Source organism: Capsicum annuum, chromosome 5, assembly GCF_002878395.1.
Source record: "Capsicum annuum cultivar UCD-10X-F1 chromosome 5, UCD10Xv1.1, whole genome shotgun sequence".
In the NCBI taxonomy this organism is placed as follows: Eukaryota; Viridiplantae; Streptophyta; class Magnoliopsida; order Solanales; family Solanaceae; genus Capsicum; species Capsicum annuum.
Window position 1 is genome coordinate 7,478,955 of NC_061115.1, and position 22,900 is coordinate 7,501,854.

The 22,900-nt window shown below is 32.8% G+C and overlaps 2 protein-coding genes across 2 annotated transcripts; both read right to left on the reverse strand.

Moving 5' to 3' along the window:
* Positions 1-4,520: 4,520 nt before the first annotated feature.
* LOC107870258 lies at positions 4,521-6,620 on the reverse strand. Its single transcript, XM_016716724.2, has 3 exons — positions 6,466-6,620; positions 5,873-5,978; positions 4,521-4,910 (listed from the first exon to the last, which is right to left on the reverse strand). Exons 1-3 carry the CDS (start codon positions 6,502-6,504, stop codon positions 4,750-4,752), a joined length of 306 nt encoding a protein of 101 aa, XP_016572210.2. The 5' UTR covers positions 6,505-6,620; the 3' UTR covers positions 4,521-4,749.
* A 7,298-nt stretch (positions 6,621-13,918) lies between these two features.
* LOC107872312 (dirigent protein 24-like) lies at positions 13,919-15,689 on the reverse strand. Its single transcript, XM_016719069.2, has one exon. The coding sequence runs from the start codon at positions 15,247-15,249 to the stop codon at positions 14,032-14,034; it is 1,218 nt and encodes a 405-aa protein (XP_016574555.2). The 5' UTR covers positions 15,250-15,689; the 3' UTR covers positions 13,919-14,031.
* Positions 15,690-22,900: the final 7,211 nt, after the last annotated feature.

Genomic DNA, 22,900 nt, shown 5'->3' on the forward strand with positions numbered 1-22,900 from the left:
GAAAGATCCAGACTCTATCAAAATGTGAATAAATTTTTCTATAGTTTTTCGACTTGGTTTCAAAATGGTGGTACAGTCAAGTTTAATAAACTTATGTTGACTTTGTCTCAGTGACTACGTCTAGTAAGTTGTGCCTCTTTAGCCCGTTATAATGATGAAGAAAGGGTGACTTTTTGCACAATTAGAACTTCTAGACACATGGGTTAAACATAAGTCTATTGAATCTTTGACAGACCCCTTGTTTGGGTAAAAGGTTTCATGCAGTTGTTAAGCTATTTGAAAATTCTTTTATATTTTGATCGGTGCTTTGGTTCGGTTTTTCGACTATGGCTTAATCCGGTATTGTTATAAAGGTCTGACAGGCTGAGCGGCTTATCCCAGCCATGTGAGATCCTGTAATAAGAGTGATCAATTAATTATATAATTGATTATCTTAATATACTAGAGTTTGACTAAATCGTTCATCAATCGATCACTACATGATACATATATATATATATATGAACTCTTGAATGCGTATATATATATATATATATTACATCCGCAAGTATATTACTTTATAATAGAACACGTTCATTATATTCTGATGAATTATCGGTTATATATTACATTATTATGACTGAAATAGTAACATAATATCATTATCTCAACGGTAAGATATATATATATATATATATATATATAATACAAATTATGCATGTTTAACGTAATTTATATATTGAAACATAAGTAAAAGATAAAGATTATGTTTAACATAATTTGTTTATTTTATTTGATATATTTTTAAGTGCAATTTTTTCAAAAAAATTAAGAATGATTGATTTTTATTATTATTATACTGATTATTGACTACGTGTGATCAATATAATTTCAAAAAGTTATATATATATTACATTATATGTATAATTATTTTTTATGAAACTAATATATCTATTTGATTACATATAGATAATTATTTATTACATATAAAGATTATGTTTAAAAGTATTTTCTTTTTTTTTTAAATTAAAAACCGACCACAAGTGGTCGATTTATTGAAAAGTATTTTCTTTTTTAAAAATAAATTAAAAACCAACCACTAGTGATTGATTTTTGTAAAATAAATTAAAAAATATTTTTTATAAACAGAACACAAGTGGTCGGTTTTTAAAAAATATTTTTTAATTTTTTTCAAACAGTCGTCCACTAGTGGTCGGTTTTGTTATTTTTTTTAATTTTTATTTTTAAAATAAATTATAATTAATATAAAAATTATTGAAATAATTATTTTGATTTTTTAAAATATAAAAGCGACCACATGTGGTCACTTTAAAAAAAAAAAAAATCAACCATGTGTGGGCGGTTTTTCCGACCACATTCTGCTGTCGATTTTTCATTTTTTTTTAGTAGTGATAAAAAAAATTCACCAATGTCCCTCTACCTCATTGAAAAATGTGGGCATAGTACTATATCATGCTACCAAATTAAACATCTCACGTGAATAAATTTATTAATTTAAGGTTTTTTTTTTTTTTTTTTTTGGGAATGTGTCACAAGCTTGGTGTTGACAAGACCAAAACCTCAAAAGAAATGGTTGGTGCATGTATTGTCATATATAGGATTGAAAATAAGAGTTGTAAATTTTTGGAGAACGACTACATATATAAAGGATGTGTAATGTATACATTCAACACGTGTCCACCTTGGATTCTTTAGTATATATAGTACTCTCTTCATTTCATTTTATATGACACAGTTTAATTTGATGCGATGTTTTCAAAAAAAATGAATACTTTTGAAACGTGTGGTCTGAAATAATCCTTACATATTTGTACATGTTGTTATAAATCATTTCATTAAGGATAAAAGGGAAATTTAAAACTTAATTTGTTTCTACGGACTAAGGACCGTTTGCCCACAAAATTTTTTTACTTTTTTTCGGAAAATGTACTTTAGTGAAAATTGGGATATTTGACCATGAGAATTCCAAATTCAATTCTAAATTATTTTTAGAAAAGTGGAAACAAGTTTTATTCCAACTCGAACTTCAATTTCAACTCCTAACTTCAATTTTTTTTTAATTTTTATGGTCAAACGCCTACTAAAAACTAAAAAATGACACATAAAATAAGATGAATGGAGAATATATATGTCTTCTATTGTCCGCTATCAAATATGGAGTGGAGATTTTTAGTTTATGAATCTAAATCATAATAATTTTTTAATTATTAGGTTACGTTCTTGATATGAAATGCTCCATTTATATTTATTAAATAAGTTTTTGTGAATAAAATGTAAAGTTTAAATTAAAATTTTTGAATTTTATCGAACTCGTAGCTTGGACACGATGGTAATAAATCTTGGCTGTGTAGCTGTCTTGAAGTGTGCTTTATGAATATTATATGCAGTGTTTTTATAGCAATAAATGAAGTCTAATAAAGTGGGGGCTAGTTAACTTGTTCATTTTTACGTCACAATCGAAGGGTGGCTTTTACTTTATGGAATTTTTTGTAATATAAATGTGACACCATTTTCTTTCTGAGGATTCGAGTGATTGTGGGGTCCTTACTTACATTGTTTTATCGATTAGATATTATATGGTTATGAGTAGGGGCGGAGCTAGCTTATGTTGAATTTTCTCAAAGTGTGATTGGATTTGGATGGCATTCGGTCCTACGAATTTTCAAGGGTTCATAGCACATCAAATATCGTGTGACGTGTGTAGCATTTTTGTAGAGTCCGAGTAGTAAGACAATTTTGAACATCAGCAAGCAACAAATAGCTAGCATATACGCCCAAATAAAAAAGAGTTTAAATTTTATGCATCGTCAGTGTATTCGTTTTTTACACCATTGAATAACCTTAACCTGCTATAGCAGGTCACCTATTTTTTTCTAGTTTTTTTTTCCTTTTTAAAATAAAATTAAAGAACTGATTTTACTTTTTCCCTCTCTCTTTCCTTAAAATCCTCTGTTTCCATCTAAAATCATGATTTTGTATCTCTCAATAATGTTTCTTCTTCCACCATAACCCTATTCTACTGATTGGTTATAGGATTTTCAAAAGTGATTAATTTTACATGCTAATGAAAATATATTCAGAAGAGTTTTTGACTATCTAGGCTTCACATCTCTTAAACAAAGAATTGTATTAACTATTTCATCATTCGTCAAAAGGTATAGAATTTGATCGTATAATCTTTTTCTGAGATTTTTTGTTCTGCATCTTTCCTGTGATATTTAAACAATTGATATCTGAACCAACTACAATTTAATGAAGCTTCTAATAAGCTCACACTATTAATGGTTAGATCTGTTATGCTAATAAACAAGAAAAGAATCTAAAATTTATTTGAAATATCTAATGACATACCGCTAGGAGGAAGAAACTTGTCATAATCTTTGAAACTTACTTAAACGATTATTTTTTTAAAAGATCTCAATCTTTGATGCTTACTTGAATTGATGGAGCATACAAAAACATTCATAATCGTATTAAATTTGAAAAAGAAAATAATTTGGATATAGAAATAATTTTGGTTGGAATTCAAGAAGGATTCTACTTGCCATGAATATCCTTTTTTTATTTATTTATATTATCGATATTCTTTTTTTTATAATTTTTAAAAATAGATTGTTGTGATTAAATATCACTAATATTACCTAATGGTGTAAAAAACTGACACAATGAGAGTGCATACAATTAAAACTCAACAAAAAAAAGGCATACAATTTATATTGAAGTGTTAGGATCATTTTATTTAACCGTTTAAGTAATGTTAGAAAAAATATTTTTATTTTATTGAGCTATTTATTAGTTTCTTTTTTATTTCCACCCAGTGTCCAGTACCCACATTAAAATTCGACTAAATTTGGATTCGCCAACTAGAGGCGGAGCCAGGATTTCAAGTAAGGGAGTTCAATATTCAAAGAAAACTAAATCGAATGGGGTTCAACACCTACTATAACCACATAAAAAATAATTTCAATCATGTATAAATAGTATATTTTTCTGTCGAAAGGAGTTCAGACGAACCCCTAAAGAGGGCTGGCTCCGCCTCTGGCCAACACCCACATTGAAACTCAACTAAATTCGAATTCGCGCCTATTTATTAGTTTGAACAAGCTCGATCCCTCATGTATGAAACCTTAGACTCTTTTTTTTTTAATACCCAATTGGAAAGTTAAAAATGAGCCCTACTTTATTGTTAGCTAGCTTGATTGCTAACAGACAACACAAGACGTATACATATATGAACATTATTCCAAGTGTACGTGGGTGGCTACACATTATAATAACTTGTTGTTCTCCAACAATAAATATCCACAACACTAACTTCCAATATCATATAGCATTATCTTTTTCAGGTTTTGGTTCTTGTCAACACTAGCCCTTGTGACAAAAATAAAGACAAAAAAACTTGTACTAATACTGATTATTATAAGTCAGTGGGTTCACGTGAATATGTGAATTCCTAATCAGACCTCTAGATCCATTTCTAAATTCGGCAAGAGTGTGTGTATATATATATATGTACTCGATTTTGCGATAACCATGAATTTAAGTCATACCCATAGTATAATATATATATATATATATATATATATATATATATTTTTCAAAATTACATAATGCATACTATAATTATTACTACTACCTCTGTGTTTGGCATCTTCTGAAGATGGAATATTAAGGTTGTAATAGCAACAAGAGGTAGATGCCAACCAAGAACTCAAATTAAGGTTTTATATATATATATATATGTCATTATTATTTGTCTGATTCCTTGGATGAACCTGGTTCGTCTGATGATGATAATATCATTTTCTGTACCATAGCACTAGTTTCTTCCTCTGTCATACGATCTTTGTTTTGTGATTCTTTGTATGATTCAAAAAACTCTTTGTTCTCTTTCTCTAACTCTTTCCACACTGCAAAATCACGATCAGAGTCGGATTCAGAATTTGTAGTTTACGAGGATTCAACAGTATGATGTAAAGTTTAAGTCAAGCGAAGTTATAAACAGAGGCGGCGCCAGGATTTCTGCTGAGGGGGGTTCAACATGTGAAGAAAAACTCACCGAAGGGGGGTGGGGGTGGGGGGTGAGGGGGAGGGTTCAATATCTACGATATATACATAAAAAATATTTTAATCATGTATTAATAATATAATTTTTCGTCGAAGGGGGTACGGACGAACCCCTTATTACTCCGCCTCTGATTATAAACAGTATATCTAGGGGCGCAAGGAGTTCATATGAATTTCAATATTGGAAAATTACACGATATATGAAAGGTTTATGCTATCTTCTTATGTAAATTATTGACAAATAAAATCGATAGGATCCGTTGATTTTCGTGGTTTTTAGTAGTGTGAATCCTTGACTTCTTCGTATGTTTATTTATTTCTATATATATTCAGTGGCATAGAATTTTAAAATTTCTTTGCATGGGTTTGCTAGTATGAGCATCATCGTCGTTTCTCTCAATATTCAATGTGATCTAAATTTTGCATGCATGCATAACCTAATATATAACTACTAATGTAATTTATTATAGTAATCCATGTATTTTTTTTTTTGTTTCTCATCTGGTGTTCAATATCCGTATTAGAGCCCCAATTAATCTAGATCGCGCATTGCAGAACCCATTCTGGGGGTAGCGCTCTCAATAGGATTTTCTCCATACTCAGGGCTCAAAACCGAGACCTCTAATTAAGGGTGGGGTAGTCCTGTCACTATACCACAATCCATGTTGGTAATATCATGTTTGTTACATAAACAAGTGTTATGGTAAGATCTACAATATCGATGACTAATTAACTTGATCGTGTACAAAACTTAAACTCTAATTAATAGTAGTAATAGTAGTAATTAAAAATATGTAGGACTAACCAGTAGAGGTGATTATGGGTTTGATGTTTGCATGCTTTGATAGTGCTTCCATGCATTCTTCTTTAGTCATTTGGAAAATCAAGCACTTTTCTATCAGATGTTGTACCTATATTAGGGTTAAGAAACAAAAACAAGCAATTAAATATAGAGAATAAACAACCATTTATTTTAATTTGTAGTTTTCATCAAGGATTATAGCAGGATGAATAAGATTATCTGATCTATTCACCCTAAATCAGATATCTCGAGTTCAAGACTAAGAATGAGAGGGAAAAAAACCCTAGTAGGGAGCGCTAGTAGGCCTTACACAACGCACATCCACATTTGAACTTTTGAACATTGAAATCACTGAAAAATATTGAACTCTGAACTCAAAACTCGAACAAGGTATGAGTTCAGTAGAGTTAAAATCTTGAAGTCTGCTTTGATAGTTGGAATCCCAAAACAGATATTGGACACTGAATAAGTGAAAATCCAAAAGAAGAAGAAGAAGAAGAGAGTTGATCGACAATAGTATAACTAACATAAGTTTTTTGAATTATACACGATCACTAAATAAATAATGAGTAGAGCATAGATAACATTTAATTTACCAAGTGGATGTATGAAGCAGATGAATGATCAGCGCTCATGATATATAGATTTACTATATCTGATCTTGATCACCAACGCAAGCTAGCTAGCTCAATATAAGAGAACACTCGTCTCGTCGATTCTTCCCTTATTTCTTTTATCATAATATACATTATGAGTGAATAAAAACAGACTTTATAATAGTGTAGAAAATTAGAAGAAGCAACTGTAGAGTGGGGTAAGAAGACCCACGTGAGGGATAAATGATAACTGGTGGAGAGGGGATTAGAGTAGATTTTGTATGTGACTATTTCTCTGTCTTTTTTAATTTGCCCCCTCCATGTGATAAAGTGGGTCCTTTAGTGAGTGACGAAATCAGAATTTTGATGGAGGGGTCAAAATTTAATAAAAAATTAATTAATGGAGATTTGATATCTATTATATATACATAAAATATAATATTAGTAATTTATAAATAATATAATTTCTCGATAAAAGAAATTTGATGAATTTTCATTTCAAAAGTTAGCTCCGCCCGTGCAGTTTATTACCCATTAGATCATCATCATTATCAATTAACATGGTTCACCATATGGGGCATACTTGTTTCTAAACTTCGTGCATGATGTAGTTAGTTTGTTTTCAATTTGCTTAACTAATCGATGCCCCTAAAGTTGTTCACAGAATTTACTTAGACGCCTCAATTCCTATTGAACATTCAAATCATACAAGATGAGTATTAATTAAACACTTTTTTAATAATCAATCGCAAATATAAAATGCGTATATCACACTCGTGTGATATGGTAAAAAAGACCAATTAAAGAAGAACATGTGGCAGATAATTTTTTTTTTTAAAAAATCAAAGAAAAATTCATTGAACAAGCTCACAAAAGTATCAATTTTTAACACAAAAAATTAACAATTTATTAAAATCAAAGAATTGGTGTTTTCATCTAATAATCAAGAAAATAAATTGAGTTGAAAAATAAAGCTTTTAATAATATTAATGTGTGAATCCTCCATCTTTCTTTCCTTTTCTGTTTTTTTCTTTGTTCCCGCTTTAAATTTGTGGTTTTTTAAAGAAACTGTTCCTTTTTTCATTTTATTTTTGATTTGTTTTTCTTTCTTTTTCTTTCTGTTTCAGTTTTTGTTTGGTTGGGAAAGAAGATCTTTTAGAACAATGAAGTGGGTGGAGGTGGGAATATAAGATTTGGGTGGTAGTCTCCATCTTTTCTAGCAAACATGGTGGCAGACGGTGGTTCTGCATCTTGAAAAAGCGTAAAATGAGGAAGACGATCAAAAAAAGAAAATTTAGCAAAAAAAAATACCTCTCACGCACCACTTTGTGGTGTACCATACTCATTAAGCCATGTCAACAAAAAGTGTTCAAGCGGTTCAAATTCACAGTAGTTGAGTTGTTTAATAGGTACAAGGCTGAGTTAAGGTGTCTAAGTAAATTTTGTGAACAAATTTAGGGGGCTATGAATGACTTAAGCCATTTCAATTTTTCATGTTTGATTGACTTAAATATTTTGATAATACTTTTTAAACAGACTTATTTTTCTTCAAGTTTTAAAAAATAGTTTCCCAACATTTTCTAAAGTGAGGAAAACATCTTCTGGAACAATCTCTTTCAACCTCACCACCACCAAGTTCACTCAAACACCATGAGTCATCGGCCCCCTAAGACCCAGTGTCTCGACCTACCACCCGCCCCACTCCCACCTTTTGTTCCAACCCATACCCTCTCCACTAACCCACCTCTCGCTCCTCCTTTCTAGTGTTTTAGACTCTGTTTTCACCTCACCCATCCCTCTCTACTCAAGCTAACCCCTCTACTAACCTCCATCGAGGTTTGAGCCTTCGATCCCAACCCGACTTCCAATTCTAACCTTAATTTGGAACCCGATATATATTGACCTCAACCTAACCTTAATTTGAATTTCGTCCTTCGACCCCCATCTCGATCGCGATCTTAACCTGACTCTTGACCTTAGCTCATGAAAATTAACAACTATATAATCCTTAAACTTAATATTATAAGGGGTCATTTGGTAAGAAGGATAAGGATAATTAATTCCGAATTAATTTAGAAGAGGAACTTATCTCATGTTTGGTTGGGGCAAAATGCATGAGATAACTTATCTTGAGATTAATTATCCGGGGATTGTACTATTTTCCTTATTTATCCTAATTCCGAAATTAATAATTTTAAAATGCCTTATTTTCTAACCCAACGATCCCTAATGGGTAGGGCCGTAGGGTAGTAATCTATATTTGAACCTTTTGGACATAGGATTTGTTAGCATTGTACAAATATGGTAAGGATAAGACTGAATCAAAGGCATGGATAATTGAACTTTTGGATACATTAAATCCGATAATCAATTCGAAATCCAAAAGTCCAATCAATAATTCAAAAATTCAAATCAAATATCCAAAAAGTTTGAATTTTGAGTTGCCTCAAACTATGTCCATTCCTACTCAAATTGATATTTATATTATATTATAGTTTTGAATAGTATTTGATATTCTGCAGCATGTCAACATGGCTGTTTCAATTGTTTCAACTATAGTTTTACTATATCACCTTTAATTAATTATTATAAGTTATTTATGTATTAAAAAATTAATATTATTTAATTAAAAAAATAAAATAGATATTTATGACATATCTACCTCAGCTGCTTCAATCGTAATTTTACTATAGCATTTCTAATTAATTATTGTATCTATCATTAAATATTATAAGTCACTTACATATTAAAAAATTAATATTTTTATTTAGACAAAAAGTAAAATAGACATTTATGACTGTTTCAATCGTAATTTTACTGTACCACCATTAATTAATTATTATACATATATTTTTTATAGTAATTTTATTATGTCGCTTCTTATTAGTTATTACAAGTCACTTAAGACGTTTGTTTCATTGCTTTCATCGTGATTTTACTATATTACCCCTAATTAATTATTATGATCGTCTAAACATTGAAAAATCGATAATGTTTCATAAAAAAAGGTAAAAAAGACATAAAACGATATGTCAATATAAAAAATTTGATTGACTATAGAAATTATATTAGTGCACATAAGTTGAGATGGGATAGAGCAAGACATAAAATAATATATATTATTTGAAAATGAAATAAAAAGTATTATAAATTACAATAATTAAGAACTTACTATAAAAGTATATACATGTAAAAAAAATTGATTGATTGTCAAAATTTTATCTGTGTCACATAAATTGAGACAGAAAGAATATTCAAAATTATTCAAAAAATAATGTAAAAGACATTGTAAATCACATAATTAACAAATTAAGAAATTTTAAAAAATATAAAATATTTGATTGACTCTCAAAATTATATCAACATTATTTAAATTGAAACACACAAAAATATTATAAATCACAATAATTAAAAATATAAATTATTTTAATAATTAAAATTAAAATTTAAAAATTGTTATAAATGTATTTACATTATAGTGAATGTCCATCAAGATCTATCAAGATCTACTTTGATATCTATTAGGATTTGAAACATCCGTCTTGTACTCAGACTAGGAGTAAATTTTCCCTATAAATAGAGGGGTTTTGTTCATTGTATTTACAATCTTATGATCTCTCATTTCTCAAAAGAAGAAATAACAATTACTCTCTCTACTCTTCTTTATTCTTTCTCGTTTTATAACACATTATCAGCACGAGACTCTGTCAAACAAGGTGAGATTATAAATCTGAAGAATTTCAAGGTTAGTAATTCTTTATATTATCTTTCTTTTTCTACTACTAATATAATTATTATTAGATTTGAGGAAAAAGAATTGGTTTGGAACCATTTATATTTTAGATTTATTCCTCAAGAACAATATTATCAAAAAGGATGATAATATGTTGGGTTCAAGTCCCATCAATTTATGCCTAAGACGTCTTTATATGGATAATACGTTGAGATTGGATCTCAATGCATGTATTGATGATATTGTGATGGCTAAGGCAAAATAATGGGTGTTTGATGAAACGTCATGCAATTCGACCCATTGAATATGCTCCATTCCATGAAGTGAATGTGGTAGCAATATATTATAAGTCTGAAATATGACAACCTACTTCATTCTTGAGGTGTATGTGGTAGCAGTGCATTATATGTCTGAAAGAAGATAAGTGATTGAATGCATGAATATACGCGTGGAGGGACAATATGATAATGATCATCAAAAGTGATGATATTTTGACACGCTTATATGATTATAAGATATGCTAGAGAAAGAAAAAATTCTCTACATCATATGTATGCCTCGATTTGCTTTATTTCATTCCTGGGGAATGGAAACTTATTAATGTAAACGGACATTTGATTGTGATTGTATCACAACTCACCTCCGAAAGAGGTTGAATAATTTTAAAATCTACTTCTGAAGTAGTAAATCTGAAATTTATTCATGTAATAGTAAATCTGAAATTTACTAAAGAAAAAGTACATGTCATGGTAAATTTGGAGTTTACTAGAATAAAAGTTCATAAATTGATATGAACGATTGTGACATCTCAAAGATGTGCATGTATTGAAGAACTAAAAGATTCTTCAAGAATTGTTTATGTCGTTTGTTCTCATGATAAGTTGGTTGGACCAACTAATATTGGGATTGGATCCCTTCAAATTTGAAAATTATAAAAGGTGAATAAGGGCTCGTTCATCTATCATGTGATATGTTGAAAAGATGCATCAATAAGATGATCGATCACATGTACATTCATTGTCAACCTGCAATTTGACATTCATAAAGTTGCTTGCTCAATAAAATTGAGTTAAGAAAATAATTTTCAGATTGTGCAATCAAGAAAGTTATCTTGATGGTGATGATTTAGCATTGAATGTCTTCGATAAATATCTAAACCATTGTTAATGAGAACAAAACTTAATGTATTGGTCTGAAATATGATATATTGCAATAGCATTTGTATGCATTAGACCAATAAATTATGATTATTTCTTCCCTCTCAATTGGTTCAAGGTCGAAAACCAATTATTCCATCTAATAATTTTGATGTGCGGTATACGATTAATGAATATACCATAATGCACAACGATGGATTCCTCAAAGAAGTAGAGGATGTATGTTAGTTTTCCTAACATAAGGGGGAGATTATAAGTGCTATGAAATATGTTAGGAATTATCACCAGATCCTCATCCAAAAGATAATTCAAGTCAAATGTCGAAAGCATCTCATATTAAGCACAAGTTCTCTTATTTTGTGTTCCTAAAGGACAGAGTCTATGCATGCGTGAAGCGTGGTAGACTAATCGATTTCAAATGAAATAGTCCTTGAAAAATAAGGAGCAAATAATCATAATAAGAAGGCAATGAACTCTTGAAGAGCCTACGACATAACACTTCATGAAACCTTATGTAAGGTTCATGTGCTTGAAAATAATAAAGTGATGAGATCTCAAAATATTATGTCGCATTGTGAACCGATACAAAATGATATATCATCAATTTCTTTGACACAATATTGGCGCAATATTGTGAAAGATTACGAGGATCTAAATTATACGTTTATTTAAGCATGCTAACGTAGAAACATTTATCAAGTGACATGAAATGATGCATTTTGGTAAGCGTAAAACTTATTTGATTTGCAGTCCAGGCACTTGAAGATGTCACTCATGAAATGTTGAATATTGTCACTTGACAAAACTTATGTGAAAACTTTTAAGAATTCAAACTGCTTGAAGCATATAAAAGTTTCTGGGAAACTTATTTATAATTCTTATATTGTATAAGCTTATTGCTTGAACATCATTGGAACTCTTGGAGAGTTTTCAAAGCAATAGATTATTTGCTCAAATTCGAAATATATCGAATTGGATTGGTTATGAAGTATCATATCTTAGTGCAATTGATGCACTCATGTACCTTGCAAATACTACAAGGCCTATAGCCTTTTCAGTCAATTTGTTAGCAAGGTATATTTTTGCTCATACTATGAGACATCAAAATGGGATAAAACACATGACCTTGTTTTATTTTAAAGATTGCAGTCCCGATCTTATTGATCATGCTGATGATGGGTACTTATCTGACCCGCATAAAGCTCGGTCTCAAATAGGCTATGTGTTCATATGTGGTGGTACTGCTATATCTTGGAGATATACAAAGCAGTCTATCGTAGCCACTTCATTGAATCATGTGAGATAATAGCTATTCATGAAGCAAGCCGAGAATGTGTATGGTTGAGGTCCATGATACATCTCATTCGAGAAAAATATGGTGTGAAATATGACAATCTACCTATAATTTTATACAGAGATAATTCAGCATACATACACATTTTAAGGGAGGATTCATAAATGGAGATAGAACGAAACACATTTTGCCAAAGCTTTTCTACATACATGAGCTACAAAAGAATGATAATATTAATGTGCAACAGATTCGTTCAACTGACAATGTGACTGATTTATTCACCAAATTTTTCTCCAATTGCAACTTTCAAGAAGATGCTACACAAGATCGAGATGCAAAGGTCAAGGATGTTCTCATTAGGGGGAGTTAATACACGTTGTACTCTTTTTTCCTTACGAGGTTTTGTCCCATTGGGTCTCCCTTGTAAGATTTTTAATGAGGCAGCCGAAATGTGTATTATTAGAGATGAATACTCTTTTTCCTTCACTAAATTTTTTTTCTTACTAGGTTTTTTCTAGTAAGGTTTTAACGAGGCACATTTCAAGGAGGAGTGTTATAAATGTATTTACATTATAGTGAATGTCTATCAATATCTATCAAGATCTACTTTGATATCTATTAGGATTTGAAGCATCCGTCTTTTACTCAGACTAGGAGTAAATTTCCTTATTTACAATCTTATGATCTCTCATCCCTCAAGAGAAGAAATAACAATTACTCACTCTATTCTCTCTACTCTTATTCTTTATTCTTTCTTGTTTTATAACAAAAATAACATATATTGGGCCGTGCTAGTAATTATTTATATATGCGAGTGCACACAAAAGTACTAGTGATTTTTCTCGATGAAATATTATATTATGGAATAACAGTGTGATATTTTCTTCAAACTGCAAAAACATCTTTCAACTCATACTCAATTATTTATTTTGTTGTATTGCTTCACCTAGCTATAGTTGCTTTCACTAGTCCCTCCCTACCTCTAGTAAGCATGTTGTTGAGAATATAATTAATTAATATTATAATTTCTGTCATCTTGTCATATCAGATTTCCTACGAAAATTTACGTATTTAATTTCTAGGATGATATCTTGTTTAGTTAGAGGATGATATCTTGTTTAGTCACCTTGCTAAGTATTTTTTCGATCTACATCTACTTCTCCTAACATCAGCTACCGCCAAAAAATATATGAATAAATGAAAATTGATACAATTGAAAACAGGTTTTTAATCCAAGTAAAACAAATATCATATAATCAGAATATTTAACTATGCCATTACAAGAAAAAGTACATCAACTGAAGTCATAATATGAAGAATCACAAAAATATAAAACCAAACTTGGTGAAAAATTAAGTCCCTTTTATAGGAAAGACAGTTTTTTAAGGGGTAATGTATACAGTGAAGTGTGTAATTGTTTCAACACCATCAGTTGTATGTTGATCAACATGAGGCATAGTTTCAATTGTAGCGTACCCCTTAGCATTTTCATATTTTCCAGTACCTCCAATGATGGCAATGTGTGATATTGGCGTCGCGGTTCTATGAATTCCAAAGAAACTTATTGTGTCATCAACCTCATGTTCATGTGCTCCATGAAACAAAGTTGTTAAAGCTAATGTATGGCTCGTCCCATCGGACGAGCTTGTCAGGTAAAATCCTTGTGCTCTACCAAGAATTGATGAACCTAGTTCATGTCCTTGTGTTATTTCATTGTCCACGACAGTAATGGAACCGAACATGAGTTGTTGAAGGGTAAGGCCATTAGGAAGTTGTCCTGCTGTGACGAAAGGTTGGTTGTCCTGGTTGCTGACAATGTTGTTGTTGCCTGTGTTTTGGAGGATGGTGTTGGTTTGTTGTTGTCCATTTAGGCCTGCTAGGAAAGGGTAGTTGTTGTTGTTGACGATGTTGTTGATGTTGTTGAGGGGGACACCACCGTCTATAGGGAAGACGCGGTTGTTGGCCTTGGTGAAAGGTAAGTTGTTGACGTCAGTGGTGGCTACAATGCCGGTGACTACTCTACCGGAAGGGTGTGTGCCACCTAGGATGTCGTGCATGAAGAATGAGAATTTGGAGTGGTCTTGAATAGGGTTTGCAAATGTGCCACTAGGAGCAACTCCTGGTGCCACATTGGTAACAGGTGTTGTTGCTCCAGTGTTTGTTGCCACTGTGGCACCTGGCGCAGTAGCTCCTGGTGCCACATTGGCAGCAGGTGTTGCTGCTTCAGTGTCAATAGACACTGGAGCAGCAGGGGTTGCATCAGGCTCAGGTTCGGCTGGCAAATCAGCTGAAGGAGCCACTGGAACAACAGGGGCAGGCTCAAGTTCGGCTGGAGTATCAGCCGAAGGAGTCACAGTGGTTGTAGGACCAGAAGAATCATCATCTATAGGTGCCACGTCCGAATCAGGAGTGGCTCCTGTGGCCGGGAAGTGGCCACTTGGCAATGTGGATACCGGGGCCACCACAGGAGCCACGGGTTCATCTGGACTCACTTCGTTAAGGATTCTTGCTGAACTAGCATACCCAAATGAGAGGACTAGTAGCAAAATGCAAAAGGTGGCTTTGAATGTTTTAGAGCAGAGTTGGGAAAATTTGACCATTTTTTGCTTGTTGCTACGATGATTGAAGAAAATAAGCAAATTAATAACTAAGCAGATGCTTTGTTGATGAGAAAAGAGTTTAGGCAAATTGGGTATAAATAGTTTGGTTTATTTCCCATTAAGTGGAGCTGATGAAATGGTTTTGGTGAAGTGTTTAGTTGCAAAATACAAAATAATTTTTAAAAAAAAAAAGTTAAGACATTAGTTTTGTTGAACCTACTCTCTTAATCTTTTTAGTTGATCATTTTGGCAATGCAACAGGTAAACAAATAGATGTATGTGTCAGGTATCTCGTGGAATTAGTCGAGGCGTGCGCAAATTGGCCCAAACACTACGATTATCCAAAAAAAAAAGATGTATGTGTTGAAAAAAGGTTTCAATTGCTAGGATAGAAGGGACTGAAATCTGAAAAAAAATCAACTTATGCCGATTATTTATATCAAATCATACTTTATAAAAGTTAATTATTAGGGGCGGAGCTTGCTTGGAGTCGAGGAATCCGAACCCCCTCTGCAAAAAATTATACTATTAATACATGTTTGAATTTTTTAAAAAAAATGCATATGTAATAGACATCGAATTCCTTTCGGCTAGTTCGTATGTTTACTTCTTTATATTTTAATCTCTCTTAGTAAAAAATCGGACTCTACGATTGTTAATTATGATTAAGTGATGAGCTCACTAATTTAATGTAAATATCGAAAAGTTTTAAAACTATAAAAGGTACAATTACTGGTTAGTATGAGTTGGAGACTTTGGAGTTTGTGATATTAATGGCTTAATGAAGTGTTTTACTTGTGAACTTATTTAACAAATACACAAACCACAATAATTAAACTTATATTTAGTGAACATTAATGTCTATCTAAAAGTTTGGCCTTATATTGAGTAACAAAAAAAATTAAATATAGAAAATTAGACCACCATTAATCTCATCTCAATTGATTTAATTTGAGTATATGAATTTGGATTTTTCATACTTCAAAGAATCATGATTTATCTGACTTTTAAAGTTAATTAATTTATTCACGAAAACATTAATCTCTCAATTTTTTATAAAGGTAATTTCAAAAGGGGAAAGGACGAAAAGAACACCTAAAACTAAAATAATTCTACAAAACTAGCACCTAAATTTAAAAACCCTAAAAATAGCACTCGATCATGATGACTGCTTACCCCAAAATCTCCACTATCACGACTATATACTTAGACGGCTACACGAACTTCATTAGTGCATGGATTTATCAACCAACACTCAAAAGAATTGTAATAAGTTTGGTATGACTCCTTTTCTTTTTTAAAGATTCTACTATTTTTTATTCCTTTTAAACAATTGGGTAATTGCTTCTTTTTTTTAGATTATTTTTCATTCACCAACATTATTAAAATAACATACTATTTATTTTGTTTTGTTTTACTTATTTATACAATAAAATACAATACCATATACTTTTAATATAATACAATTGTTAAAGATATATATTTATATATAATAATGATACAGTTTCTGTATATATACATATTCTATATAATAATTATTATATTTTTATACACATTCTATACAATTTTTAACTACAATTATTATTTAGATACATATTTTATACGACTCTATATAGTTTTTACATGCATTCTAAAAATGTATCAATCTAGTATAAGAGAGTATCAATTAAGTATATGGACACTGCAAGTGTATCAATGTAGTATAAAAGTATATTAATATGATATAAAAGAGTATCAATTGGATATAGAGACTGCATGTGCTTGCATAGAATTTTCTTTCTCTTTTTTAAAAAGTGTATCAATATAGTATAAAAGTGTATCAATGTGGTATAAAAGTGTATCAATTGAGTATAGAGACTATATGTACCCAATTGGGCCAAATCGCTAAAAAGGGGAATTAATTTAGCCAACTAGCTACAGCATGTCTACCTTTTCACACGTGGGCCATTTTTTTTTAAAATGACCATGCCATATCCTTTTTTCTTTTAAAAAACTATATAAGATTTGAGGTTTTATAATATATATGCATAGATACACTTATAAATGTCGTTGATGAAGTTATGCAAAGATACTGCATACGCGAGAATACACTTACTAACCAATATGGGCTGTGATGCAGCGGATAGGGCTGCTCCACCCTTAACCAGAGGTCGAGGGTTCGACCCCGGGCACAGAGAAAACTCTGTTGGGGGTGCTTCCCCCCGAATGGGGCCCTACGCGACGCGAATCCGAATTAGTTGAACTCCAATATGGGTACCGGACACCAAATCCGGATTGTTGGTAGTATAATTGTTCTATTAAATTTGTAATTTACATTGACTTTAGTAGAATCTTCTTAATATTTAGATGATCAAATAACGAAGAAAAACTCAAAAGTGCTCGAATGACTATATAAGGAATTATTCTCTGTTTCTATTATTACTTGACACACACCTTAAGAAACAATAAATAATAGAGGCAGGAGCGGCTTTGGATTTTGGTGACCTAAAGTCAAAAATGAATCGAAGGTTTTATATTTTTCAATTTAAATAAAGTCTAAGTTGGGGGTCTATCAAAAACAACCTCTCTACTTCATTTGAGGTTGTAGTGTGAACTGCGTACACTCTACCCTCCCAGACTCCACTTGGTGGGAATACACTTGGTATGTTGTTGTTGTAAATAAAGTCTATTCATCTAGCTCTTTTAGTGAGTAAAATTATTTATATATCTCTTAAAAAGTTAATTTTGAGATGCAAAGTTATTTTTTTTCTTTTAGATGAAAAAAAATAAAATTATGGGCATAAAATGGTAAATTGTTCATTGATATTCTAACCTGAATAAGGACTTACTGTTGAACATCTATCTGAAATAAAATAGATAAATAAAGATACACACCGGAGTAACTCGCAAATTGCTTGGAAAGTGCCCCTCAAAGTGTAGTATTAAATTTTTGTTCCCCAAATATCAATTTTTGAATTTTTGTCTCCAAATTGTGTGTTCTTGAATTTCCGTCCCTCCTAAATAACTTTTAATGCTTGTTTATAAGACAAAACTCGTGGTCAGTTGAGCAGATTTACTCTCTTAAACAGGGGAGGAGCCAGCATGTATAATGGGGGTTCACCGAATCCGCTTTGGCGAAAAATCATACTATTTATACATTATTAAAATTATATTTTATGTATATATAATAGATGTCGAATCCCTTTCGATTAAATTTTTCTTCAAATTTTGAACCCCCTTCGTGAAATTTTTGGCTCCGCCTCTGATCTTAAAATGTCCTAAACGTGTGTCTTATGGGCACGAGTTAGAACACATGTCTTGTAAGCAACATATCAAGCTTCTAATGTTTGCCTTTATGGACAAAGTTTATTAAGATGGGTCAAAAAATCAAGACCACCCTTTATAAAGGTCATTCTTATAACTTTATCTTGCGAGGAACAAAATATCAAGACCAACCTTAAAATAATTACAAAAATCCTTTTTTCATGCTTTCTCTCCAAAAAAACTGTGGATGAAGATACCATCTAAGGTGGTGTCACATTCTGTGGATGAAGATACCATCTCCAAGAGCCATCATATGCCAAGGGGAAAGGGGGTGACTTATCATCACCATCCATCTGAAGACTACGCTGTCAGAGTCAATAACACAAACACGTGTAAGTCCATTGACTTTTAGACGACTAAGTACATTGCTAAAAATAAGGATTTGCATATCCCTTCAACGTCCGAAGAAGGTTCTAACCCTCAATTTAAGATTAAAAATACTAATAGTCACAATAATATACCCAGCAATTCAAAATCCAAGTCTACCCAAATCTTTTCCCAGAACATGAAAAATGGGCGTGATGTCACCCTTGCCAACCTGGAAAGTAAAGGCACCACTTTTACCAATTTATCCTCAAAAAGGGCCAAAGTAAATGACCCCATCCCAACAAAGGGGCCTACCTTGACCCCTAGTGACTTCGTGGGGGCAAGGACATATCATGTCCTCCAGCTACCGCTCAAGGCTCCAACACACGGATGCCATGTCATATTAACTCAAAACGTGGAAAAACTCTCCACCACAAATGCTATAGGCTAAAATATCAATTTTAGCGGAACACCCCAAGTAAATGATACTACTAACAGTAATAAAATCCTAAAATCTATTACTCCCGAGTTAGGAAATGGCCCCACAAATTATCCTCAATCTTACACTTCCAATATCCCCGGACCTTCACTTAATAAAATAAATACTGTTCTTTTTCCAAAGATCACATACCAAACCAATATTCCTTTTATAAACAACAACAATGCCCAGACGCCCAAGATAATCCCTACACCATCGAGCCATCCAAAGAACCACCCTAACTTTAAACACGATGAAACCACTGAACCCACACGCGTCTCCAATATACCTCCCTCCGATCCATCTTTATCCAGTCTCAGAGTTTTCGGAAGGCTCAATGCCAATATCTTCCACGCCGGCAGTTTCTCTGAACCCCAACCCTGCGTCATGGGTGGAGATGGACTTGCAAGGCCAAGCCCTTGTGATGCATGTGCACTTGGGAGACATGTAGGTCTTGTGTGTCATTAATACTCCGGAGCTCTTAGCTCATTTAGCCTCGGAAGGGATAAGGAGGTCAATGGAACTGTACAACAGCCACATATGGCCGTCAACAGTCCTTCAAGCCTAGATAAATTTCCCAGTCCCGACCATTCTTTTCTACTATCTCCCATTTTGAGAAACCCCAACAATACCAGTTGCAACGATACCACAGCCACAAATGATCTCGGTATCTCCACCGCGATTCCCAACCTATCACAACTTTATGGACATCGACCCACTGTACTTCCACTAACAGATGCAAGGAACGATGATTGAGTAAGCACAAATGCAGAACCCATCGAGTTCTATTGATCCACTGCAGAATCAGGCAGTAACCCAGACAAACAATGTAGCATCATCCTCCCAGGTACCTCTCAATACCATCTTAGCTCATCCAAGTCTAATGAATACCTCTACCTGAGAGATAGAGGAAGCTCTAGAGATAATGCGAGAAACAAGAACCGAAACTGTACTAAAGGATATAAAAGAAATGGTGTTCAACGACAAGTTTGCTATGAAGTTCATCCTTATCTGCCCCCAAAATCTAATAAAGACCTCTCTAGACATCCGACGACCTTTCAACCCACAAGTGAGGAACTATGTCCTGGTCATGAAACCAATGGTGACGAACCAAACTTCCTCCTTGAGAAATACCTCAAGGGAAACTACACTGATAAACTTACCACAAAGGAACAGATCCATGAACCTCATAATATGGAACTGTAGGGGGGCAAATGGCCAGGATTTTAGAAGGAACTTTAGGTCTTTAGTGGATTGGCACAAGCTGCCTCTATTTGCTTTGCTGGAAACAAAGATGCAAGACAACCAACTACTGCTCAATGATTTTCCTTTTAATAGGATCATTGGGGTCCTAGCAGTTGGTTATGCAGGGGGCCTGACAGTTATGCGGGATGACTCTATCCTGGAACTGGACGAGATTGCTACCACAGACCAGGAAATTCATGTTATTGTTAAGGTAAAACATAATAATGTTACTTGGTTTTTTAGCTGTATATATGCCAGTACATATACTCATAAACGCAGACCTTATGGCAAAACCTCAAGCATATCAAGGACAGTTTTTTAGGTAAGTGGCTAATAGAAGGTGATTTCGACGAGCTCCTATCGAACTCAGAAATGAAAGGTGGTAAGTTAATAAATAAATCTCGATCCGTTAAATTTTATCAAGTGATAAACTATTATGAATTTATTGATATGGGGTACAAAGGTAGCAAGTATACTTAGCTTAATAAGAGGTTTAATAATCATAATGCGTTAATACTTGAGAGACTGGATCGGATCCTTGTAACTAATGATTGGCTTGTTCAGTACCTAACACCCACATAATCCACCCTCCTTGCACTCACTCTGACCACTACCCCCTACTTCTAATTTTATTTAGGGATGACCATAATCTTCGAAAGTGTATGTTCAAATTTGAAAAAATGTGGATGACCCGTCCAGAGTTTATCAACATAGTTTCCCACATTATGGAAAATGACCCTCCATTAGTTGAAGCAGTAGCTAGATTTGAAAAAGAAGTATCTGCATGGGCTTGCACTAACATAAGAAATATTACCATAGCATGTTCCTCCAAAACCTAGAAAAGGAGTTTATTAATGATTTTAATGTCCTACTTAGGATGGAAGAAGATTACTGGAAACTCAAGTCTAGGATAACTTGGTTGAATGAGGGAGACGCAAACATAAAATTTTTTCATACCTCAACCCTCATCGGAAGAAGAAGGAATAAGATAGTTTCGCTAAAGCTGGACAACAATTCGTGCACCACGACCAAGCCGACTTACTAATCCATAATTTTTCATTCTTCCAGGAACTATTCAAATCCAATCATCAAAATCCTTCCGCGTAGCAGTCACGGTATCAAAAATTTATCTATCCGAAGCAGATAAGTTAGATCTAGGGAGAATGCCTTTCGAGAGAGAAGTCACTGAAGCCGTCTTCTCTTTCCATGCTTTTAAAGCTCCGGGTTCCAATGGGTTACACCCCTTTTTTTATCAGAAATATTGGGACATTTTACGCAATTCTGTTGTTTCTTTCTGTCGTAGAGTGTTTGAGGACGCAACCATTGATCCCAGTATCAATTCAACCTATATATGTCTCATTCCAAAGAACCCCGATACTCAAAGCCTAAAAAAACTACCGCCCCATTAACCTCTGTAATATGTCTTATAAGATCATCACAAAAAATATTTCAAAAAGGTTGAGGCCTATTATGGATAAAATCATAGGCCCATGACAAAAAATATTTCGAAAAGGTTAAGGTCTATTATGGATAAAATCATAGGCCCGTGTCAGACGAGCTTCCTTAAAAATAGACAAGCATCTTACAATGCTATCATCATCCAGAAAATAATTAGAAGCTTTAATAAAATGAAAGGGGATAAGGGCAATTTTATTATGAAGATTGACCTAGAAAAGGCCTTCGATAAAATAGAATGGTCTTTTATTAGACATACTCTCCACCATTTTAATTTTCCTTTGAATATTATAAACCTTATCATGTCCTACATATGTACTAGCTCTGTTGCTATTTTAGTCAATGGTACGAGGACAGACTTTTTCAGTCTTTCTAGAGGAATTCGTCAGGGAGATCCTATGTCCCCGTATATCTTTATTCTTTGCATGGAAGTTCTGGCACATAACATCAGCCAAGAGATCAACAATAACATGTGGACCCCATAAAAATTAGCAGGTCTGGCCCAAACCTGTCCCACTTATTCTTTATTGACGACCTAGTCCTAATGTTTATAACTGATAAGGATAGTTGTATTAATGTTAAAAATACTTTGCAAATTTTTTGCGTTTGGTCAGGTCAAAGAATCAACTATGACAAATCAAAAAAAAAATTCCAAAAATTGTGGTAACAAAGATATCTCTGGCATCCTCAATATCTCCACATGTACAAACTTCGAAAAATATTTAGGGTTTCCTATTCTTTCCACTAGACCTTGTGCCGAGGACTTTCAATTTATCATTGACAACCTCAGAAAGAAACTATCGGATTGGAAGGTAAATTTCTTAAATATGGCTAGGGAAACTACGTTAGCGAAAGCTTGCCTTA

Bases quoted from the DNA above. Each gene is read 5' to 3' on its own strand.
- LOC107870258 (XM_016716724.2), bottom strand. From the start codon at position 6,504: ATGAGCGCTGATCATTCATCTGCTTCATACATCCACTTG. The intron at 5,979-6,465 runs GTAAATTAAATG...ACCCTAATATAG, and splicing joins CTGCTTCATACATCCACTTG to GTACAACATCTGATAGAAAA. The intron at 4,911-5,872 runs GTTAGTCCTACA...GTGATTTTGCAG, and splicing joins ACCCATAATCACCTCTACTG to TGTGGAAAGAGTTAGAGAAA.
- LOC107872312 (XM_016719069.2), bottom strand. From the start codon at position 15,249: ATGGTCAAATTTTCCCAACTCTGCTCTAAAACATTCAAAGCCACCTTT.